We start from the raw sequence: 25970 nt of genomic DNA, 5'->3' as shown, positions 1-25970 counted from the left end.
TGCCCCTAAGGAATCTGATTTTCTCTTCTTCAAATATGCCATCTATATAATGTGTATGATATATGTTTTAGATGAGGAATTCTGTTATAATCTGTCGGCTTCCCTAATTCATTTCTCATTCAGACAGAAGACATCCTTGATTCCTGTAGCTCTCCTCCAGTCCATTGTTCATGCTATCACAGGAATTGTGTTTCTAAAATGCAGTTTGGGGTTTTGGAATGTTGTCTTAAAATCATGGGCAGATTTGTGCTACCTAAAGAATAAAGCCTGAGCCAGCTAGTATGGTAGATGGCCGTTTCAGTCTGGTCCCAACTGGCTTGCTGTCTCTGTCCCTTGCTGTCTTTTGGTAGCCCTGAGCCCTGGCTTTGCCCACCACTTACCAAGCCAACACCATTTGGCTGGGACCTTCTGCCCTTGCTGAGGATATTCTCACCCTCTTGGCAATTTCCTCCTCCTCTTCCTTCTCCTCAGGCATATCCCTGGAAGCCTGGTTCCATCCTTGGTCACGAATGTGTCCTCAAAATAGAGTCAGTTGCTCATTCCCTCTGCTTCCAGGTGCTTTGACACACCCCTGTTGTGTTCATGCTCTGTTGTGTCATGCCTCTGTTGTAACTTACGCATCCAGTCAGCACACTGACACAAGGGTACCACTATGAAACAAGACTGTACTTGGGACTTTACATTCTGCTGGAAAGAGAGAACAAACAATAAGCACAACAAATAAATTGGCTAGTATGTTAGAAGGTGGGTAAAAAAGAAAACTGCAGTAGGGCCAGGGGATTGCTGTGTTCCATAGCCTTGTTGAGTGCACGGTGTTCATGGAAAGACAAAAGCAGGGGAGAAGTTGGACTTGCAGATCCCTCCTGGCTGAGGGAAGAGCCGCTTCCAGGCCAAGTGGGAGTCCATCTCTGACCTGCTTTGTCTCTCTTGCCCCTCAGGCTATTTCTCGCCTCTGCGAGGACAAGTACAAGGACCTGAGAAGATCCACGAGGAAGCGGTCAGCAAGTGCTGACAATCTGAATCTGGCGAGGTGGTCCCCAGCCATCATCTCCTAACCATGGATGTCCCCACTGGAGGCCGCACCATCCCTCAGTTTCTCCTTTAGTTTGAGAAAAAACGAACTTGGGGTGGTTTTGTTTTTGTTTTTCCCTTTCCTTTTCTTTTTTAACTCATAGCTCCATCAGGCTGCCTTCATGACCTCCTCCACGCTGTGTGAACTGCACTCAGCAAGGCTTTGAGGAAGCAAGATCAGTATTGTGGAAATCCTGTTTCATGCCTTTCCCCATCATCAACAGCACTTCCTTCGTGGAGGAAACAGACTCTAATCCTGGAGGAGGAAATAAAGGGAAAGGGAAGTCGTGTGGAGGCAGGGAAAATGGTTGAACGCCTTGGCCATTTCTTAAGTCCCCCATCTGGTCAGTAGATGAATATGACAAAAAAAAAAAAAAAAAAAAAAAACAACAACAACAACAAAAAACCACACAGTAGATAGCAGAGTTGGATGTGCATTAAAGACAGGAGTGCCACGTTTATCACCCCCATTTGGATCAGTATGTTCTGTAAGACTTCTTGCATTCCTTCTTGCTGCTTTTTTGGGATTTGGGGGATTTTCATTCGTTTGTTTTTATTCTGTTTTCATTTTGGTCCCACAGAGCAGAGAATATAGTTTGTACCCACCATGGCACAGACATCCAAATAAATAGTACTGGTTTGTTTCTCTCTGCACTACTCTGTGAGCTGTCTTCTGAGCTTTCTTCCTCACAAGTGGGCTGTGCTCGTTATATTTCTGTACATCTTTATTTTATACAGTTTTTCTTCAACCATGGCAAAGTTAACTTGACTGTAGTGCTGAACCAAAAGTATCCCTTGCCCTTTTTACCCCTCACCCCAAGAAAATTCTAGATCATATGGGTGCTTGTGCCTTCCAATTTTCTTGCAGTTGCTGTTTTTCCCCCTCTGGCCTGAAGTTTTAGTTACAAAAATCAGTCAGACTTTGTGGACTGAAGGAAACAATGTGCAGCCAAGGGCATCCTCTGGTTGAAAACTTTCCCAGGGAGCTCATTGTTTGCCCAAGTCATTGTGTAGGAGCCATTTCTTTGTACTCCCTGCCTAGTTCATTCTTCTACTTCCATGTCCATTGTTGCAAGCAATATTATTCTCAATTTTTATATGTTTACTTTAAATCAAAGTTAGTCTATTTGTATAAAATTTTTTAAAAATCTAAAATTAAAAAAAAATGGGGTGGGTGGGGTATTCCAGTGGGCGGACCATCGAAGGGAAAATGTTACTATTTACTGAGGTATTTTTCACAGAATGATGAATAAAACAACTCAACTTGCATTTTCATTGTGGGTGCTTAGAGAAGTTATACAAAATTCAAACTGTGAAGGCTTATGCTTCATTAATTATGACCGAACTTTCTCATTTTCTGACTATCCCTGATTTCCTTATGGGCTAGATAAGAATCTTTTATATCAAATAAAGTAAAAAGGTTAAAGATAGAGTATAAAATAGTAAATTTGATATGAAGCCTGAGAATCTGAGTCATTTACACTTTGGATTTTGCTTATTTTATTAGGTAACAGTGACTGAGGTTTCTGAGCTTTTTCCTTTTTCAAGTCTCTGAGGCAAATGGCAGCAGTTGGTCTGTTTCACCTCCCTTCTATGTGAGCTTGGAAAACTTTGGACTCTTATGTTAGTCTTAAGAACCTTAAAATTGTACCCCCAATCTCCAACGTGTCTACTCTCAATGAAACAAGTTTGGAAATGGAGGGGACTCAGAAAGTCAAAATCTCAAGAACACCCAGCCAAAAGTGCTAGTCAGGTTTCAATGGAGTATGTGTTATGTATGATCATAATTGTTCAGGCCATAAATATGATCAGGTTCTCCCTGGACTGAACTTTCAGACAAGCAGAAAATGAAGAGTTAAATACCTTCCCATGTAATTGTGTTGACTTATTCTGAATGAGTACCAAAATCACCTTCTCTCTTCAAGTAAGAGTTGAATTTAGAACTTTAAACAGAAGTCTAAAAATGTAGAAAGTATCGTTTTATATTCCCTAATCTATATAGCTTCAAAAGGGACATATTTTCTTAGCTGAATATGAATACCTCTTAGACATAAATTTGTTCCTCTCATGTAAAATATCTTATTTTACTGATCCATTTCAGGAAAGAGGTTCTGCTGACTTTATAGCAGAAATCTTATTTTTATCCCTTTTATTTGAATGAGAGATTTGAAAATTGAACTATGTAAATATTTCAATGCATCTACTATAATTTTGTGGAGTTTATTAAACTACTTTAAAAAATTGTATAGTCTATTTATTGTATGTATGTACATACAGTCTGATACCTGAAACTTAAAGTGGATTCCGTAAAACCTGGCTCAGTCTTGTTTAGACTGTTGAATATTGTTTTAGCCTTGTGCACTGGACTCTACCTCTGTATAGGAAATTTTTCCATATTCATTAATTGGTATTGATCTGTATTAACTGGTTATGTTTCTCGCACTAAGAACTTTAAAAACTTTGCTGTAAGTGTAGCTTTTAGTTTTACTTTTGCAGTATGATCACTTGACACATCGGTAGATAACTTAGATTTGGTTTTATTTTTTTACATGATGATGAAGACATAAAATTTGTTTTCTGGTTTGTTCCAAGTTTGCCAAAAGATAAAAACAACAAAACCAAACCCAAAATCAGTATAGTACCTATTGGTAAATTTTAGGGACTGTAATTTGTTTGCAGGGTGATTCAATACCCTACAGTTAAAACCAGATGATACTTAAGAATATAATGTCTTAATGTAATATTTGAATGGAGAGATTTTTGTCATTAATGAAAGGTGAAGAAAACCACACATTTATTTGACTCTAATTTTAGATTTGACTTAAACAACAAAGTCTTGGGACAATAAATATACATCCCAAAGAATTTTGTTTTACTTTTCTTTAACTGGGAAAGGAAAGGAAGTCAGGGGGTCTAAAACCAAGTTGGTGGGCAACGTGGTAGATCTGCAAGCCCTGGGAACTGCTCTGGTGCCTTAATGCACCTCGTGAGGCCTGGGGCTCAGCCTCGTCTTGTCGCCTGTCTTTCAGGCTGGCTCTCTTGTGTTCCGTCTTTGGCAGTGGTATCTCCATCTTGGAGTTTTTCTTGGTTCTTGGTGTTTTGCCCCTTAGCTGAGCTGTAAGGCAGAATTTGGGGGAGTGAGCGATTTTTGACTTTTCCTGCTGCTTTTGGGTAACCTCTCACCTAAAGCCACATTTTACGGCTTTGAGTTTTTTAAAAATAAAATATGATTCCTGGTTCATTGTAGGTGTTTAATAAGTGTTAAATAAATAAATACATACATAGAACAAATAGTGCCTGCCTTCCTGCTGCTTTTTTTTTTTATTTATAATGTTGAGATAAAAATTAACAGATTTTGTGGGTGCTGAGATAATGAATTCTTTTTAAGAACAGTGAGAGAAAGTATATTAGTTCTGTGAGTCTTGAGAGATTCAAAACAGGATGAGACTTCCTTAGAATTCTCCATCAATGGAAATGTTTGCGTGATGGAGGCCTAACTGCCCTGTTTTATCGTAAGTCACTGTCTCCCTGAACTTACTGGAGTCAGCATCTCAAGACTTACACTGGTTGGATCCCAACCATAGGGAGTTGGAAGACAAGAAGGAAATAAGAAACATGCCCCTGAATTGATATGAGAAAAGGACACTTATACCCTGCAGACTGCAAGGAAAGCCCTACAGATAACTTCATTAAGACAATGATTTGCTTTACTGAATGCTGAGAAAATCTGCACCTGAAAACAGATTGCCCCACAGGTACCAAACAAGCTTCTGTAGAGATTAGGGAGATGCCTCGGAGTGCTTGCAGCCACAAAATTGATGTTCGGTATTTGGACCTGACCAAGTCAGCAGACTTCCTCTTCAGTTTTTCAGGTTAGGTTTCCTTACAGAGTCTGTATATGTGAAGGGACTACAGGTTCTCATGTGCCACTTCCCATGAGAAATTTTCTTCAGGAGTTAGTTGTCATTACCAAAATGATCTGCTTTTATTAAATGCTCAAGCAAAATAGTCATTGGAGATTGCTGTATGTGTGCACTGCTGCAAATCAAAGCTGTGCGTAAGTAACCAGGCAGAGATTTGTGCTGGAAATTATATATGTCCCTTGCAGACCTATGTAGAAAGTTCTAGAAGAACCTGTTACCAAAAGAAATGGACTCACACGGTGTCTGAATGGCATTTGGATTTTCCAGGTATCGATAAATGTGGGATAAAAGAATGTTATTTCAAAACAAATACAATTTGGAAAAAATATTAAATGGAACTTGAACTTATGCATAAAATTTTGTTAACATTGGTATTGATCCGTGTTGTAATGAAACCTTGGATTTTGAATCTCAGTCTAAAATTATAATGTAATCCTAAACAAATTGCTTCACCTCTGGATCTTTCAATGAACTGGGCTATTGATCTTGCTTGGTTGTTTTTGCCACCTTGCTTTGTTTCTGAACACACCCTGTGCAATTATTCTCACATCATGACTGTTGGATACATGTAGGAAGGCCGGGCCTAGTAAAAGACAAGTATAAGCCAGACTGAATTTCTCTGGGGGAATCAGTCGTCTTTCCAATGTCCCCTCGCAGAGAAGGGTGGCCATTGGTAGATGCAGCAGATCTTACATAAATTGGAAGGGTATCCAAATTTCAGCTACTGTCCATTTTCCCTTGGGTCTCTCCTGATGCAGTTCAACTTTAGTGTGTCCTTAAATTGGGCTTTCCTGGGTCTAGATGTGATTTCTTATCCACATTGGCAGATGCAGAAAACCTTGGAACAGGAAAGTTGAATGTGTGAGTGCATCTCAAAGTGAGTCTGTCCTGAAAGGGGTGCTCATCATGGTTAACTATTGATTGATGCTTATTGCAGTCCTATAGACCAGAGCTTAGGAAGCCCAACCTTGGAAGGAAAGGATTTTGCTCCTTTTTTATGGCATCTGCCATTCATCCAGGAAGATGAGAAGCAGCCACTTTCAGTTGTATAAGTTCAGAACATCCGAGTACAAGGCCTGTGACATGAATGACATGGTTTGGCATTGGCAACTCATCATCTTTACAACAGTGAAGTGTCACTAGATTATCTGAAGATCCTTCCCACACCTAACACTAAGTTATTCTATGAATGACCTAGTTATTCTGGGATTTTTCTGGACTTTTTTGAGAGTCTTAACCACAGATTTTCTTACCCCTGTAATCTTTGGAAAACAAAAAATAAAGAATTTGGGGTAGATTATAGCAAAGCATTCTGAGTCCCAAATGCCTATTACATCCCTTCAATCATTCTCTATAATATCCTGCAGAGCAATGGCCTCCTTAGTGTAAGCTAAACAGGAAACAATTTCTAAAGTATTTTCAAGAAAATGTATGTGTTTGTTCCATAATGAGTGGATTTTATTGAAGGCTTTACCTTATCCATTCAAAAAAATATTGACCATGAGCTATGCTAGACACCATGTCTCCTATGTGTAGGGACCAATACAATGAGAAGAGATGAGATCTTTGCTTTTCTTGTGGACATTTTAGCAGGGCAGTCAGTCACTACACACCATACAGATAGCATACTCTGGATTGTGATACATGTCTGAAGGAAATTGGGTGGTGTGACAGTAATGTGCAGGGGTAACTTGGTGGAAGTGACCTTGTGAGTAGTGGTCACCATGGAAGAATTGAAAAAGGAAGAGCTTGGAGGGAAAGGTAGTTGGAGATGTGGGTGGAGAAGAATTGGGCCTTGCAGACCCTGGCAAAGAACACAAATCTTTTTTTTTTTAATTTTTGTATAAGTTATTGATGGACCTTTATTTGTTTATACGTGGTGCTGAGAATCGAACCCAGTGCCTCACACATACTAGGCAAGTGCTCTACCACTGAGCCACAACCCAGCCCCAAGAACACAGATCTTGAGTCCAGTAGAATGCTCCTGAAACATTTAATTGGATTGTACCATTTATTATATTCGACTCTGCCAAGTGTTGTTTTGGTGTGCAGGGGCATGGGAAACATCATTCCTACCTTCATAGATTATACACAGGAAAAGAACAACTAGCAAATTCATAAGATGGGGTTTCACCACATAACTAGGAAGAATCACCCATTCCTTTATCAATTATTTAGTTATATATTCATAAAGTTTCAAAGTACTGAACCTACAATCTACCAGGTATTGGTGTAATAGGAGTGTATCAGGACTAAAAACTGGCCCCTGCCTTTCTAAAACTGTAGTGTTTGGGGATGGATTAATGGTTCTGACTTAACAATAATGAAAATAAATATGTGTTCATTCTATTATGGGCATGAAGCAGACTACCTGAACCTGTCTCTGGTGACAGAAATGTACACGAAGTGTATTTTGGACAAGCATTCATGGCTTCTACAGTTATTTATTGAATATTACATATAAGTCTACAGCTATTTGTTGAATATTACATTAACTCTGTTTTGAGGATCTAGAAGTTGATGTGATTGCCATGATGAAAATCTAGGAGAAATATTTAGAAAGTTAATAGATTAGCAAGATGGCAGTTTACGAGAGATCAGTATTCAAAAATTGACAGCTTTCCAATTCACCAGCAATAACCAATAAGATAAAATATAATGGAGAAAAGATGTCATTCGAAATAGCAACAGATTATATAACAAATCTAAGAACAAAAACATTTATCAGGTGTTTACCATGAGTTCAGAATAATTTAAGCCTATGGTACATGTTTTAATCCTTCCATGTCACAATTTTGTGAGGATACCTGCTATCATTCCTAGATAAGGATGTTTCAGCTTGGAAAGATTAAAAACCTGATCCATAATCCATAAAGCAAAGAAACCTGACTTCAGGGCTTATTTTTAATCACTGCTATATGGTCATTTACTGCCTCTGATGAGTAGGAAACCCATCAATAAATGGATGTCTGCTTAAATGTCCTGTTCTCTTAGAGATCTTGTCTAACACCACTACCACCCCTACCCATGAAGGTAATGCCTTCCCTCTTGCATTGCCCTGTTCTAAGCCTACAGTGGATTGAACAGTGTTTCAAAATTCAGGTCAACTTCAAACCTACAAATGTGATCTTATTTAGAAATAGGGTCTTTGTGTATGTAACTAATTAAGATAGCCATAAAGATGGTCCCTAAATCCAGGATATATAAAGAACTCAAAAAACTTAACACCAGAAAAATAAATAACCCAATCAATAAATGGGCTAAGGAACTGAACAGACACTTCTCAGAGTAAGATATACAACTGATCAACAAATACGTGAAAAAATGTTCAACATCTCTAGTAATTAGAGAAATGCAAATCAAAACTACTGAGATTTCATCTCACTTCAGTCAGAATGGCACTTATCAAGAACTACCAAGAATACAAGTGTTAGCAAGGATGTGGGGGAAAAGGTACACTCATACATTGCTGGTGGCACTGCAAATGAGTGCAGCCACTCTGGAAAGCAATATGGAGATTCCTTAGAAAACTTAGAATGAAACCACCATTTGACTCAGCTATCCCACTCCTTGGTCTGTATTTTTTTTTTTTAAAGAGAGAGGAGAGAGAGAGAGAGAGAATTTTAATGTTTATTTTTTAGTTATCGGCGGACACAACATCTTTGTTTGTACGTGGTGCTGAGAATCGAACCCGGGCCGCATGCATGCCAGGCGAGCGCGCTACCACTTGAGCCACATCCCCAGCCCCTTTGGTCTGTATTTGAAGGACTTAAAATCAACATACTATAGTGATGTAGCCGTATCAATGTTTATAGCAGCTCCATTCACAATAGCTAAACTGTGGAACCAACCTAGATGCCATTCAATAGATGAATGGATAAAGAAACTGTGATATATCTACACAATGGAATACTACTCAGCATTAAAAGAATAAAATTATGGCATTTGCAGGTAAATGGATGGAGTTGGAGAATATTATGCTAAGCAAAGTAAGCCAATCCCAAAAAACCAAAGGCCGGATGTTCTCTCTGATAAGTGGATACTGATCCATAATGAGGGGGAAGGCATGGAAAGAATGGAGGAACTTTGGGCAAAGGGTGGGGGAGGGGGAGGAGAAGGAGCATGCGAACAGGAAAGAGGTGGAGATGGTGGAATGAGATGGATATTATTACCCTAAGTACATGTTGTGTACTATGAACCAAAATGCTGTCATATATATGCCCAATCAGAATATATATATATATATATATATATATATATATATATATATATATATATATATATAAATGATGATTTCTAAATCCTATGACTTGTCCTTATAAAGAAGGAAATTTGGAAACACGGGTACACAGGGATATGTGGACACCACCATGTGAGGATGGACACATATATTAGAGGGACACCAAGGATTGTTAAGGACACCAGAAGCTGAAAGAGCCAAGGAAGATATCTTCTATGGAGTTTTTTTCAGAGAGCATGATCTGCTGATCTCTAGCTTCCAAAACAGAGAATAAATTTTCTGCTTAAAGCTATCTAATGTGTGGAAATTTGTTTATGGCAGCCCTAGGAAACCAACACTCATATAATTCCTAAGTACCTAAATAAAGGAAATGCTAAAATTTACTGTAAGTCATCAAAACAGATCTGAAGGGGTGAGACATAGCATATTCCTGAGTGTGAAGTCACAGTACTGCAAAAATGTCACATCTCTCTTTGTCCCTTCTCCCCTTTGTCCAATGTGCTCTTAAGCACACCTATCTCTGTCCCAGTGTAGCATCCTTCTCTGAGCTATTATTTCTGGCATCCTTCTGCCTCTGAAATTACATTGCTCATTCTTCTCATTTGAATATGTGCTGAATGTCATGTCCTCTTATAGACCTGCTCTTGACACCACCCCACCATAGAAGGTAACAACTCCTTCCCTCTTGCCCTCATTTTAAGCCTTGCATAGCTCTCATCACTGTTTGCTTGTTCATTTGTTTATTGTCTTCCTCTTGTTCCTGGAATACCTACTCAGGGAGATGGGGGCTTTGACTAACCCATTCCCTTCTACATCCTGGTGCTCAACACCAGCCAGACCTTTAGATGAGTGGGTGAGTGAGTGGATGGTGTAATGCCCAAGTTCAGAGAATAAGAGCAGAAGTGGAGCTGTAGCCAAAGTAATTTTGAGCAAAAATAATATAGTGGGATGCATTGCGCAAGAACACATACAAATGGCCAACAGATATAAAAAACTGCTCATCATCACTAATCATCAGTGAAATGTAAATCAAATCCACAATGAGATAGCACCTCACATATATGTCAGAATGAACTGTTATGTAGGTAAAACACAAGTGTTGTCATGAATGTGGAGAAAAGGGAACCCTTGTACTGTTGCTGGGAATATAAACAGTATAGAGATTCCTCAGAAAACAAAATAGAACTACTAGATGACTCAGGTACCTCACTTCTAGGCGCGTATCTAAAGGAATTAGAACCAGGATATCTCAGAGACATCTGCATTCCATGTTTATTGCAGCACTATTCACAATAGCCAAGATATGGAAGAAATCTAGGTGTCTATCATCAGATGAATACATAAAGAAAATGTGGTGTTTACACACAATGAAATAAATACTATTTAACCTTAAAAGGAGGAATTACTTCATTTGTTACTAATGGATGAACCCAGAGGACATAATGCTAAGTGAAATAAATAGCACAGAAAGATAAACAAAAATATAGTTGTCCCTGTATATCCATGGGGAATTTGTTCCAGGATATGCCACAATCCACAGATGCTCAAGTCCCTTAAAAGTGGCATAGCGTTTGTATATAACCTATGCACATCCTCTTGTATACTTTAAATCATCTCTAGATCATTTAAACTACATAATATAATGTGTTATGCAAATACTGTTATCAGAATGATAAGAAAAAAGTCTGCATTTAGTAAAGATGAGCTTTTGGTGGGGGTTATTTTTCATGTGTAGTTGATCGAATCTACTGATGCAGATTTCAGATACGAAAGACTGACTGTGGCAGGTTCTTACTCATGTGGAACCTCAAAAATCCATCTCATGGAAGTAGAGAATAGAATGGTCATTACCAGAAGCTTGGAGAGGGAGGAAGATGCAGCAATGGGAGATATTGGTACAAGTTTTCAGTTAGGAAGAATAAGCTTGAAAATCTATTGCACAGAATGGTGACTACGATAAATGATAATACATTGTATATTTCAAAACTGCCAAAAAGTGGATTTTAAATGTTTTATCTCAAAAGTATGTAAAGTGGCAAATTTGCTAAATACCTAGATTTAATCATTCCATGATGTAGCAAAACATCACATGGTACCCTATAAATATATAAGTATTTGTCAAAACTAAAATTAAGGGAAGAAGTTGAGCCATGAGGTAGCTTAAGGAAAGAAACAGAGCTTGAGCTAGGTGTGTGTAGAATCTCAATAAATGGGAAGGAAAGGAATTCTAGCCTAGGGAATGTAGAGCCCAAGTCAGAAATTCTCCCCTACCCACTTCCCTGCATTGCTGAGGGGTAGTGGTAGAAAGTCTGGTCACAAATATATGTCACAAATGTGGGAGACTTTGAAAGTCAACCAAGGAAGTTTGAACAGTGCCATTCGATCTACAAATACTTGACTTAAACCTATTTTTTTTTCCTAGAAAGAATACTGATCACTTATATTCTGAGACATTTCCAATTCATAAAACATTCTTCTTCATCTCCCGAGAATCACCCTGATGTAGGGAGAGTGAATGTTATCCCTGTTGTTTTCCAAATGGAGTTGAAGTCTGGAAATGTTAAGTGACTTGGCAAAATTCACACCTACCAGCAGCCAACAGGACCTCCATTTCTTCTACAGCTGCCCCTCAAACCACAGAGTGAGGCAAGCTACACCTGTCACATCTCCATGTGGGTAGTCCTTGGAGAAAGACAGCTGCAATATTTTAGTCTAAAAAATACTTAGTAAATAATGTACTTACAAGCGCCAGTGCTGTGTAGGGATTCTGTTATTTTTATGGCTGCTAAATGTAGAAACCACACAGATGTGTGGTCTGTTCTATTAGGGGCATTTGAAAGAAGTCTAGGAGTTGCTATTTTAGAATTGCTCCATGACCCTCAAGTGGTGTCTCCTTCCCTTCAAGTCTCAGTTTAGGAGCTTTAAAGACCCTGAATATTTGATGATTTCATGCATCTGATGCCCCTACTTTGGCAGGTATGGATTCTGCTGGCCTGTGCTTTTACTTTTCTATTCGTGCAACTTCTTGTTTTTGAGTTGCTTTCTCTAGCTCAAAATGTGTCTATCCTGTGACTTTCATTGGTTGCTTCAACACAGAAGTCACCTCTTCATTGGCCTTTCTTGGCCACTTCATCTAAAAGTAACACCAATCACTACATCTCACTCACTACCAATCACTACCCCATCACTCACTGTTACCCTTATTTTGTTTGTTTATTTAGTAGCGTGTTATATAGTACCCTGATTCTATACTTAGGGATTAAGTTTGACTCCCCATCAGGGGCAGACCTACCACAACTAAAAGCTGACTTTTCTGCTCACTAAGCAAGGAACAGCTGCTAAGTTACAGTCTCGTAGTAAAATGGGGGCAGGTGTATCTCATAATTAGGACATTGGAAAGCAGAGCTTGAAGTACCTTTGTGGGAGATTGAAGGTTTCAGTTCCAGTTACAGCAGCTTTTCACTTTCTGGTAATTAGCAGGAATTGCTCACAACAAAGCATACGCAAATTCTATATTTTAACTATCTCCACTACAGGACCTTTAGCTTTGCAAACTGCTTGACATTGCTTCCTAAAACTTTGGTAAATTCATCATTGTATTAACAAATACAAGCTATAAGGACTCTGAATGTATCTAACTGCTGAAGTTCCTTTGATTCTGTGATTATATATTTTCACATATATAATCATTCTCTTAAGTGATCTACAACATTTTCTCCACGCAGATTCTGCCTGCATATGATATCTGTGAGAGTAAACCAGCTCTATTCTCAAACTTTGAAGAGTTTTTTTTTTCTTAGATGAATTGGATTGGTGCTCGTATGAAAATTTTGTGGTAGTTAGGGTCAGTGTGTTAGCAAGAAAATGTCTTGAAATAACCAGAACAACTGGGCATAGCATAGCACAGAATTTTCCAGCATTGCAGTTTATTTATTTAGAGCTGAAGCCCGAAGTTGAATGCTCAGGGCCAGCAGTCTCTGGGGGAGGGAGGAAATTCTAGTATGGTGCAGAGGAGGGCCCAGAGTTTGAAGTAAGAGAACAAACTCACTATTGGTTCAAGGGTACAATGATTCCAACCTTCTGGCTTTTCTTGGAGGAAACCTTTCAAGGTAAACAAATTGCCACTTACTGAGCATTACTCTTCACTAAACCTCAGGAGGCCTGAGGCTCTGAAGACAAGATTACTAGTCTCCCCGCAATCCGCATGGATGGTCTCAGCAGAAAAAGGGTAAGCCCACCTTGCTGCCTGAGGTATGTAACATCATTCTTGTTAGCAAAAAAGACTTAAATGAGCCACTTAGGATGCAAACAGGAGTAAATGCATGTAGAGGGAGGAGGATGGAAGACGAAAGCAGGAGATAAAGCAGAAAACCAAGATTCTGCAAAGGGCATTTTTTGATTAGGATATGAGTGTCTCCGTGTCAACAAATCCTTCCACAAAGAGCTGATATCTTACATGCCAAAGTAGTGATCTCACTGTACACCTGAAAGAAGGGAAGTTGCATTTGATAAGAACCTGTGATACAAGTGAAGATAGAAACTTATTGAAAAACCAAGGAGATGCCTTCAGTAAACTCACACTTGAAAATTTCTCAGACTATTCTGAGAAGTAACTCGTGTTATTCTCATATCTGTCACAGACATCTCTATTTGATTTGAGGGCACCCTTCTTCCCCTTCTAGCTCTCTGTGCCACACCTGTTCCTCCTCTTATGTTTTCACCCTAACACATGTGCACATCCTCACCTGTCCCTCTCCACCTGGCTTCTTTAATACCCTTGATTCCACGGGTCTATCTCTCACCTAATTCAGATATCCATCACCTCACCTCAGAATCACTATAGTAGTTGTAGGAGCTCTTATTTCCAGTTTTGCCTCTTTCTGACTCACTCTCTTCATAGCAGGTTAGTGCTATTTTCTGAAATGCAGATCTGATTGTGTCACCTTTGTCATAGACCTTTAGGACTCCCCTTGACTATGGAGTTGAAACCCATACTCTCTAGTATCAAATAGGAGCCCTTTGAGGCTTCCAGCCCCTTACACTCCCGTTGTGCTGCCTCCTCCTAACCCATGCTTTGGTCATCCTGAATTATGGGCAGTTCCCTATACCCTGGAGCAATGTCCAGCTTTGGGCCATGGCACATGCTGCTTACAGTCAAATTTTGAGGTATCCAAATCATCTTAGCCTTGCAACTGGAACTGGTCCCTCCAGAGGCAATCAAGCCCCTCCTTTGGAAGACTTCCCTAGCCCCAATACTGTCCCCTTACACTTGTAACCAACAAGTGGCTTTTCTGCCTCCCACTCTAGCTGGTGATCTCCCAGAGCAGAGACAAGTCTACCATTGTAGCTCTAGGACCAGGCACTATGCCTGGCACATGCCACTCACTGAGTGAAAAACAGAACCTTAATAGAACTTGACTACTTTGAAAGCATCTCCCCTTGAGAAGGGTGGATTTTTATTCTCCCACCAAGAGTAAGGGGCAGAGAAAGATTGGAAAGCAGGCATGCTAAAGGTGGCCTTGATGGTTAATTTTTGATGTTAACTTGACTGGATTAAGGGATGCCTCAGGTGTATGCTAGGGTCCCTGTTTCTGGAGAAGATTAGAATGTGAGTCAGTGAACTGAGTAGGGGAGACCCATCCTGAATGTGGGTACACCATTCAATAGGCTGGGGGCCTGGATAGAATGAAAAAGTACAAGAAGCAGGAAGCTTGTTATCTTGCTGATGTTCTTCCTTCCTAAGTGGGTGTGTTTTTTCTGCTCTTGGACATCACACTCTGAGTTTTTTAGCCTTAAATGTGGATTTGCATCAGCTCCAGAGAGATTTGGGCCTTTGAGCTTGAACTGAAGTTGCATATTAGTTTCTTGTTCTGAGGCTTTTGGCTTCTAAGACTGAACAACTATTGGATTCCCTGGTTCTCCAAACTGCAGTAGCCATTATGGGATTTTTGAGCCTCTGCAACTATGTAAACCAACCTAATAAATCCCCTCTTAGAATAAAATGTGTGTATATGTGTTTGTGTGTGAAAGAGAGGGGGGTAATATTCTAATGGTTCTGTTTCTCTGGAGATCCCTAACTACTAATACAGTGACCTTAGGGTTCAGAGTGAATGAACGTATGGATGTTCAGTGTCCACTGTCTGCCCCATGGGAAGACAGGTGGGTATTTGGGTTGCAAAACACTCTGAAAATAGCAAAACATCATGTCCATATAAAGGATTATGAGTAATATTAAAAGTCAAAAAGGGCATTTTGTGGAGGAAAAGTTATAGCAGTGAAAATAAATTAGCTACATTAACTTAACAGGAAATGATCATTCCATGAAGAGAGGCTGACACCATCTAGGCTTAGCTGGTGACCTAGCACTGTATAAAAAGCCCAGGAAAGGGTGAGATGTGGAGGGCTCTGACCAGAGGTATTGAGAGAGCCCTGTGGAAGTTCTACATCAGAAGAACATCCATAGATTTAGACAGTTGACTTCAAAGCAGCATGGAGGAAAGTAGGAGTTATTTATTCTTCCTTTGTGAAGTTCTTCCAAAAATAGTCCCCATCTAAGCTCTCAGGCACTACAGGAAAATAAAGTGTTCACCTTGTGCTGGATGTGCTTGATGGTGACAGTTTCATCTACATGGCATGTACTCTTCTCTCTCCTTTTCTCTCTTACACACACACACACACACACACACACACACACACAAGAAGTCAGATTTAGAATACTGTACTACAATTTCTGCTTTGAGTCTCCACTGTTAGGTTTCTTATGAACACCATGAGTATTGTTTGAATTGAACCACGTTTCACTAAGAGCCTCTGAAGGTTTGCATGAGTCCCCTGTATGAGCACACCTGCCTGCAAATGTGTATGGATGGTTCTGTGGTTAAGTGGAAAGATGGCAGTCCTGGACGAGTTAGCTCTGAACCCAAGTTCCTACATGATCTTGGGCAAATCCCTTCACTTTGGGCATTAGTTTGCTAGGGCTGCTGTAACTGAATATAGACTGGTCGCTTCCACAACAGGAATCTATTCTCTCACAAGTTCTGGAGGCTAGAAGCTCAAGATCAAGGTGTCAGCAGGGTTGGTGTCTTCTGAGGCCTTTTGCCTTGGCTCACAGATATCCACTTTTCCCTGAGTCTCTCCTCTGTGCATACATGTCCCTGGTGTTTCTCTCTGTTTCCTAATTTCTTCTCATTAGGACACCAGTCATATTAGATTATGACTCACCTTAGTGGCCTCATTTTAATTTAATTATCTCTATAATACCCTATCTCCAAATACAGTCAAATTTTGAGGTACTAGGAGTTAGGGCTTCAACATAGAAATTTGGAGAGGACACAATTCAGACCATAACACTTTTCTTAACTTCATTTTTGCTCTTTGATGTCCGAAGGAGTTCAGCCAATGATTTCTGAAGTTCTTTTTAAATCCACAACTGCTGATTGAGGGTGTGGGCTTTTCCTTCTCATGAAGTCTCATGAAATCATAAATAATTATACGGCAGGGGCCACATTGTTTTCTTCCTTCATGTATTTCTCCATCTGAAGATAACTTCTTTCCTACTTCATCTACTATAATGTTGCCTTTCTCAAGGTTATCTGAGCGGTTCTTCCTGACAGCTTGGACTTCAGGATGGCAGTTGATGAACAGAAGGAAGGTGGGGACTCATGAGATGATTGAACCAGCCATAATGTGGCCACTGTGTGCAGCGCTCCTGCAGGTCACAACATTTATAGTTAAAGATCCCTCCTGAAGATGCAATAAAACCACTACTTGATGGGAGGCAGAGGCAGATCCCTGGTGTTGAGTATGTGGATCACAAAATGTACTCCCACCCCATGGGCCCTAAATGGCTCCCATTTCTGCTAACAGTCCCACCTTAGGTTAGAATCAATGAGTGTTACCCCACTTCCAATATGGAGGATTGTGGACCCACCAGGAAAACCCAGCACCCAGAAAAATGACCTTGTTTCGGTGGATGAAAGAAATTCTTGGTTGAAATCATCCTTTGGGAGAGGTTTTTTTCTCTCAGATCCAAATAAAGTAAGCATTCACATAGTTACTATTTGAAGTTCATGTGTGTATAATACTTGGTCACTTGAGTTGTTCACAACCGCCATATTAAAACAATCACACTTTGAGATATCTTCTGATATCTTCAGCTCCTGGTCCACCAAAATATTCCAATTTAACAGAAAAGAGGAAAAAACAGAAAGCAACTACTTTTAAATTTTGGTTGTTCCTAAGAAGTTATAGAAATTCTGTGCAATTCCCATCCTATTTTGGTCCATTACTAAAATTTCTTTTTTTCTCTCTTTCTTTTTTTAATATCAAATAAGGGCTCCCCCCCCCCCAGCTAAAAACTAAAAACAACAACAACAACAAAAACACATTTAATTTCAACCCATCTGTGTTTTATCAGAAATGCACACCTTCAGTTTTCAAGAACTCTGGCAAGAGTGTGAGGGTTTCTTTCTTAAAAGCTAAGTTTAGAATATAAGGAAGAAATGAGAACTCAGCACCTGTTGCTTTGGGGATGAATCGTGTACTGATGTCATAAACTGTACCTAGCAAAGCCATTTGCTGCAGAAGTCATAAGGAACTGTAATGTGTTAACTGGGTTCTCAGCGTACCTAGAATTCTTAGAAACATGTTTGACTCATTGAAGTCTCTAGCTTTCAACAAACATCATGACTCCAGTGCCAAGATTTACTGTCTTCATTGAGAACTTCTCATTTTTTGAGTCCTTAAGTTAAAATATTTTCACATCACAGAAGTTTGTCAAATTTGATTTGAATCTGAGCGGCAGAAAGGAGGTTCACTGTAGAGGAATGGACAATAAGTTCACATCCTTACAGGAGACACAGTGAGGAGTTTCCCACTCTGTGTCTAATGAAGGCCCTTATTAGAGGCACCACATGACACCTGAATTGTAAGAAGGATCTTGGCACAGGAGAGAATTAGGTGACAAATTACCAATATAACTCCTTACCAGTAAAGGTTAAGAGCCCCGACTTTATCACTATGGTTTATTATTTATTGAAAAATAGAAGGTAGTAAGATAAACAGTATTTTGTGCAAGGCCAAAAAATAATAAATAACTCTAGTCAAAGAAAAAAATATTTTGCTTGTAGTGCTATTATTTTTAAAAAATAGTTTGGAGGGCTGGGGATGTGGCTCAAGCGGTAGCGCGCTCACCTGGCGTGCATGCGGTCCGGGTTCGATCCTCAGCACCACATACAAACAAAGATGTTGTGTCCGCCAAAAATAAAAATAAATAAATATTTTTTAAAAATAATAATTTGGAGCAAAACTTTTCAGAAGTTGAAAATAGGCAGCAATGTATCATAATCTCTGATATAAAATAAACAAATGAAGTGAGCCCTATAATGTTTTGAGCTTTTACCTGGAGGTACTTTTAGAACTGATCCCAGAAAGCAACCCAAAAGAGCATGGATGTATCATTGAATTGAGAAGACAGAGATCAAAGTTTAGGGAGGTCAACATAGCTAAAATGTGTAGGATAAGATAGAGGAAGAAGCTACATAGAAATCTAAAGATCTGTGTAGATGTCCCCTTGAGTCTTCAGCTGAATATTAAGCTGTTTATGCAAACTGTGAAACTCTATAGAGCCAGAAAATGACAAATTTCAAGGAAATTTTAAGCTAAATAATTCATAGGTCTTATGTGTAGCAGGGAGACATTTAAGCACTGGCCAATCTCAGTCCAGAGACCTTGTTAAACACCTGGGAAATCTAGTAAAAAACTCAACAATTGTAATACTCTGGTGGTAGGGCTAACCTAGATCCATTCTGACAAAGCCTTAAAAAAGCCTCTTAACTGATTGTCAAGTCAAAATTCAAAACTATTTGAAGGAAGATAAAATCCAGACATTTAACAATATAACATACACAATACCTAGTTTCCAACGAAAATAACTAGACACATGAAGAGGAATGAAAATGTGAACCATAATGAGGTAAATCAGTCAGTTTAAATTGACCCAGAAATAATAGATCTAGGTGATGGAATTCCCACTCAAGTACTTTTTTATTTATTTATATGTGGTGCTGAGGATTGAACCCAGGGCCCTGCATGTGCAAGGCAGGTACTCTACCACTGAGCCATAACCCCAGCCCCCCTCCAAAAAATTTTTAAAATATATAATAAAGGGCTGGGGATGTGGCTCAAGTGGTAACGCGCTCGCCTAGCATGCATGAGGCACTGGGTTCGATTCTCAGCACCACGTAAAAATAAAATAAAGATATTGTGTCCACCTAAAAAACTAAAAATAAATATTAAAAAAAAATATATATATAATAAAAAGAATGGTTACATCAATATCAGAAAAATATGCTCAGGACAAGAAATATTCTAGAGATGGGCAAGGATATTTCATAATGACAAAAAGATGAATTCATTAAGAAGACAAAAACTTCCAAAATGTACGCATCTGATAACAAACTTCAGAATATATGAAAATATGAAGTATATGAAAACCATACATTTCAGAATATATGAAAACCATTGGGCTGGAAACAACATTTACACCTGTTGTTTTAAATTAAAAAGGAAGGGAGTCAAGTAGGTAGACTGGAGAAGCCTACTGTCTAGCAGCTGCTCCCCAAGACTAAATTAAATTAAAAAGGAAAATACTACACAGACATTTTCCAAGTCATTTCAGCTAGATTTTTTTGAGTAAGTATACTAAACTAGGGCATTAATCTGACAGGAAAGCAGTTTAACAGATTTGATTCTGGCCTCAAGAAGTTCACAATAAGCTTAAAATACAGATTTAAGAGATCAAAAGATAGGTCTTATGTATTTTCCTTAAACTCTGCCTCTCAGTTTTTGAATCAAATAAATTATTAAGCTATTGTTGGCTGTTTTCCAACTTGAGGTATCACTGCTTGACCTCACAAGTGTCACGGAGCTTCTTAGCCATCCCTGCTAGGCCCACATGGCTCCATGACCCTTACTCTGATTCAGGTTTAACCCGTAACATTGCAAATGTAGTCGAGGATCACTGTTAACATTCTAGAAAACTAGGGCTCTTCTTCAGGGTCTCAGTCAGTCTTGTGATGAGCTGTTGCATGTCCCGTGTCCTGCTTTCTACCCGTTCTCCAAACAAGCAGTGAGCTGTCAATGCATTTGCATTGTGAGAATATGTTCTTAAAAAAAAAAAAAAATTAGGGTTCAGCATGATTCACACTTGTTATTGCTTATTAAACCCATTTAGGGATTAAAAATTATTATTAGTTAGAAAAAATCATTCTAAAATATCCACTTTACTTAATCTTTTAAAATTTGGTCATATTTCCTAAGGAAACCGCCCTGGAGGTAGCGTTAGGATTATAATGGATTACTCCTAAAAGAGCTTTTTAAAAAACACATACTCTGCTAATAGGCAGGGCTCTTTGCTGCCCTTAATAAATGACTGAATTGATTTATGCCATTTCTTTCCTAGAAAGATTAATGTAACTTTCCCACATTCTATAGACTTTAGCTGGTTCCAAGAAAGGAAAAACAACTCCTCCAAAGGTAGATCTTTTGTAGTCTTGCCTGATGAGGAGAGCTTCTTTATATAGCTTTGCCAGGTTTTCTCTTTGCTCTTATCTTTGTATATAGTGAAATGTTGGAATTAAATAAATTGGGATAGAATCCCAATTTTGCCACCTCCAACCTGTGTGATGTTAGGCAGTTTTGAAATCTCATGGAGCCTTATTTCCTTTATCATGATCTGCCTCACTCACAGGTGTGTGTGTATAATATAAATATTAGTTCTCTCCTGAATTATCTCTGATAACTCTGTTGTAGGCCTTACTATTTATTTTCATCACATGACCATGTCTGACTCTTGGGGTCTGGAAAGTTGGTCAGTGTTCTTACTGTTAGAAATATACTTGTCTGCCTCTGGGAAAGGCTGTCTATTCACCTGTGTCCTTAGTCCTGGCACATTGTCATGAAGTAGAAGCTCAGTATTTGAATCAGTCTTCTGTTTTTGTGACAAAATACCTGAGAAAATCAACTTAAAGGAGGAAAAAAATTATTTTGTCTCACCACTTCAGATATTTCCGTTCACAGCTGGCTCCACTTTCTGGGCCTGTGGGTGAGGTAGAACATCATAGCAAGAGGAAAGCTGTCAGCTAATGGCAGTGTGGAAGCAGAAAGGGGTCAAGGGGCTAGGAACAAAATAAATCTTTCAGGGGCATGCATCCAGTGGCATAACTTAGTCCTTCTAGGTCCCTTCCTAAGGTTTCCATCACCTCCCAAGAGCGCCACCAGCTGGGGACCAAGCCTTCAACTTGTAAGCCTTTGTGAGACATTTCAGATAACAAACTAAGACCCTCAGTGTATTATTGTTGTTGAATGAAATCCTCATTCTCTATTGGAAACACACAAAAAGAGAGGAAGAGGAAGAGGCCAGGGTCTCACTATCCCTTTCAAGGGCCTACTCCAGAAGACCTAAAAACCTCCCGGGAAGTCCCACCTATTAAAGGTTCCATTGCCTCCAATAGTGCCACCTTGGGGATCAAACCTTTACCACATGGACATCTGGGAGATACTTAAGGTCCAAATTACAGCAGAAACTGAGGCCACAGCGCTTCTGTGGGATGCAGGGTGAAGAGCTTTAACATCAGGCACCTACCTGGGTCCCAGCTCCTTCATTTACTAGGTGGGTAACATCAAGTAAATGGCTCATAGGATTACAGAGCATTTTTGTCCCTCTCCTGTCCCCGTTCCTACCCAGATCACTCTCTTAGATATAAAAGTGATCATTCTGGGGCTGGGGATGCAGCTCAGTAGTAGAGAGCTTGTCTAAAATACTCCAGGTCCTAGGTTTTGATTCCCAGTGCTGCTAAAAAAAAAAAAAAAAAAAAAAAAAAAAAAGTTATCTTTCTGACAGTTGATGTCACCTGGTCCAACTCTATTCTTTCACCTGTCATTCTATTTTAAACTCTTGTCTATTTTTCTCCTATGCAAGTGTGAATTTTTTTGCTTCATTGTTGTCTTTGCTTTCATGTGGAAATTGAGCTTGGTGCCTGCATTACCAGTTTCTGTGGAGGTCCAGGCTGCATCAACTTCACCTCAACAAACAAAACGGGATGTCCCCTACCTTCCTTTCCTTTTTCATTCCTTAAGAGAAAACAGGAATTAAAAAGACCTCTTGAGGAGATTCCTGTCTCTCAAATTGCTGGCATACAGCCAGGCACAGTGGCGCACGCCTGTAATCCCAGTGGCTCAGGAGGCTGACATAGGATCGCAAGTTCAAAGCCAGCCTCAGCAATGGCGAGGTGCTAAGCAACTCAGTGAGTCCCTGTCTCTAAATAAAATACAAAATAGGGTTGGGGATGTGGCTCGGTGGCTGAGTGCCCCTGAGTTCAATCCCTGGTACCAAAAAAAAAAAAAAAAGCTGGCATACAAGGTGGGACATTAGCTCAGAGAGGAATCAACAGTGGCTCTTTGAAATACCAGTGTCTGGGTCCTCTGAATATATCCTTCATTTGGGACAAACAGGCTATCACTTGTCCCAAATCAAAGTGGTCATGAATGTTTGGAGGGTGAATGTGTAACAGTTGTGAGTTTTAAAATAGATCCAATTCCTTCCTTCCCCTTCTAGTATTTCATGGCAGAGAGAGAGAGAGAGAAGCATATATAATGGGATCATGAACTGGGTCGGTGTTTATTTTTTACAGTGCTGGGGATCAAATCAAGGTCTTCTTCCATGAGCCACATCCCCAGCCCCCTTGTTTCCCTTTCTTTTGAGATGAGGTCTCACTATGTTGCTTAGGCTGAAGAGATGCTCTTGTCCCCACTGTGCCCAGCTTGGCCTGTCCTTCTTAACAAGACTCATTGATGTCACTGCAGTCACAGCCACCCATGGTTCTTCCCTCCTTCTTCCCCCTCCTCCCCTTTTGTCTCCCTTCCTTCTCTCTCTTTCTCTTTTGTCCTTCTGTCTGTCTGCTCTTGACTAAAACAGACAAATGAATAAGAGGTAAATAGGAAGAATAACGAAACCTAAATTTGGCCCTTGGACTGTGTTAAAAGGCTGGAACTTGGCAAAATGAGAAAGTAGCAGACACTCACTGGCCCCCCTTCCCTAACCAAGGTCCTTACCTTCACATAAAAGCCTGCTTCAGCCTTTTGGCTCTTCGAGCTGCACCATGATGTTCGGTTATCATAAACACACCTACAAAGGACCGCAAGAAGGGAGCCAAAAAGAAAGTGGTCATTGCATTTTCTTTTGTTAGTGTGTTACAGTTACACATAGTATTGGGGTTCATTTTGACATAGTCATACAAACGTGGACTGTAACTTACTCCAGTGAAGTCCCCAGTACCTCCCCTTCCCCTCCCTCCATGCTCTCCCCTATTTCCTTTCCTCCACTCTACTGGCCTTCCTTTTGTTATAGTTTTTTAAATTAGTGCTTTATATATATATATAAAGGTAAAATTCACTGTGGTTGATCCGTTTTCTAACAAAGATTGATATAATGTGAAAGCACCCACTATATTCAATATGAGAAATATTGGGAAAACATTAGTCACGAGGTCTCAAAGAACCAAAATTCCATCTGAGGGTCTCAAGGGTCATGTGTTTGAAGTACATCTTGCTGGGCTAGGGATATAGCTCAGTGGTAAAGAGCTTACCTGACATGCATAAGGTCCTGGGTTCAAAATTGTTAAAAAGTAAATAAATAAAAATTGAGTCTTGCTGATCTGCAGAATGATGAAGTTGCATTTAGAAAACTCAAGCTAATTATTGAGGACACTGAAGACATTCAGAGGAGAAAAAAAAAAAAAACTGCTCTAACTTCCATGTCATGGATCTTATCTGTGTTAAAATGTGTTCCTTGGTCAAAAAAAGGCAGCTCATGATTGAAGCTCATGTTGATGTCAAGACTACTTGTTGCAACTGTTCTGTGTTGATTTTATTAAAAATTACAATAATCAGATATGAAGACCTCTTATACTTAGGACCATCAGGTCCACCAAGTCCAAAAGAAGATAATGGAAATCATGACCTGGGAGGAGCAGACAAATTGATTTGCAAGAAGTCGTCAATAGCCATACACACCTGTAATCCCAGCGACTCGGAAGACCGAGGCAGGAAGACCACAAGTTTCAGAACAGCCTCAGTAACTTAGTGAGGCCCAAAGCAACTTAGGGAGACCCTGCCTCAAAATAAAAAATGAAAAGGAGCTACGGGTTTAGCTCAGTAGTTAGGCACCCCTAGGTTCACTTCCCAGTATTTAAAAAAAAAAAAAAAAAAAAAAAAAGCTGTCAGTAAATTGATTTCAGACAGCATTGGGAAAGACACAGAAAAGGTTTGCCAGATTATTTCATTCTGTCTTTATTAGAAATGTAAAAATGCTGAAGAAGCCCAAGTTTGAATTGGGGAAACTCATGGAGCTTCATTAGTGAAGGGAGTAGTTTTGGAAAAGCTACTGGGGATGAGACAGGACATGAAATATGATGAATATGAACCACCAGTCCAAGAATCTGCTTAAAATTCAGATTAATACCGACAAATAAAAATCCTATTTGTTTAAAAAAAAAAAAATCCTGCTTTTAAGGAATGGTTTTTCACAGTGAAGATGACTGATAAAAACCAGTGAGTTGCTTTTCCCTCCCATAAGCATTTTCACTTTGGTCCGTTTTAAAAGTGAAAGAATCTCAATCGGCTAACATTTAAGACTAGACATGAGATGTTTTAAAGCAGCTGGTTCTACCCAGGGCCCCTGAAGTTGCCTCTAAGTTATCCAGGGAGGGAATAATTGATATAATGGTCTATTTTTTTATTTGTTTTTATTATTTGGGAAAACACAAACATAAATGTGTATACCTTCACATGTTTTAAAGACAAGCCTATATACTAGTCCCAAATAAACAGGGCATCATCTCCCCACACACAGCACGGGAACAGGTGGAACCTGTGATTACAAGGCACATTGGCTGTGGCTTGCAGAGCACCATGCGAGGGTAGCCAACACAGAGTGACAGCTGGAGCTTCCATGGGACACGGGGAGGTATGCTCCTGGGGAAATGTAAACTATTCTCTAAGACAAACAAACCATGCAATACATTTTGTTTCTAGGTAACTAAGATTTGGACGAAACCTCTGGCCTTCTATACCTCTGGACTTTGGAAACTGTTAGGGTCACAGAGAGGTAGCAGCAAATGGTTGACTGCAGTTCTAATTCCAAGGGAAGTTGAATCAGAAAGGGTTAAAGATGGCATCGAGTGTGTTGTGACTGCTTCCCATAAATTGAGTGAAGAGAAAGAACCACTCTAATTGGTTGGCCATGCCCCAAAGGCCACCACTCTATGTAAAAAATAGATAATGAACCAGGGAGAGACTGGAAAAGGTGAACTTAATTATAGCTTCCATTAACGGAATGTTTCCCCTGTGCCAGGCAGTTTACGTCTCTTCATTGTCTTAACAACCCTGAGAACTAAGTGCTGTTATTATTTCCATTTTACAACCAAGTAAGACCCAAGTGAATTGATGGGACTAAGGCTCAAGTCCACACCTTCTATTGTATTTTCTCTACTCTTGTTGAATTTGAACTGTCTCCCAGCAGAGAAGTAGTGAGTATAAAGGGTCATCGGACAGGGATGAGATCTAAGCCCAACAGGGGTATCGTGGGGCCAGGGTGGCAGGAGAAAGAGGCTGGCAGGGGAAGATGCTAAACTGAGGCTGCTTGGTGGTACATGTCATAGTGAGCATAGCACATCCAA

At 39.6% G+C, this 25970-nt stretch overlaps 1 protein-coding gene and 1 pseudogene across 2 annotated transcripts in view; both read left to right on the top strand.

Moving 5' to 3' along the window:
• Ccny (cyclin Y) overlaps positions 1–5438 on the top strand; it is a 233477-nt gene extending 228039 nt beyond the window's left edge. For both annotated transcript variants that reach the window (XM_076831470.1, XM_076831471.1), the window contains one exon: positions 939–5438. In XM_076831470.1, coding sequence (XP_076687585.1) covers positions 939–1055 — 117 coding nt within the window. In that variant the 3' untranslated portion in view covers positions 1056–5438. The remainder of the gene's footprint in view (positions 1–938) is intronic.
• An 8000-nt stretch (positions 5439–13438) lies between these two features.
• LOC143412041 (small ribosomal subunit protein eS1-like) lies at positions 13439–24739 on the top strand (annotated as a pseudogene).
• The last annotated feature ends 1231 nt before the right edge of the window (positions 24740–25970 follow it).

The sequence above is a fragment of the Callospermophilus lateralis genome, chromosome 13, assembly GCF_048772815.1.
Source record: "Callospermophilus lateralis isolate mCalLat2 chromosome 13, mCalLat2.hap1, whole genome shotgun sequence".
Lineage (NCBI taxonomy): Eukaryota > Metazoa > Chordata > Mammalia > Rodentia > Sciuridae > Callospermophilus > Callospermophilus lateralis.
The sequence above is the reverse complement of the archived record's forward strand: the minus strand, read 5'-3'. Positions and strand labels throughout refer to the sequence as shown.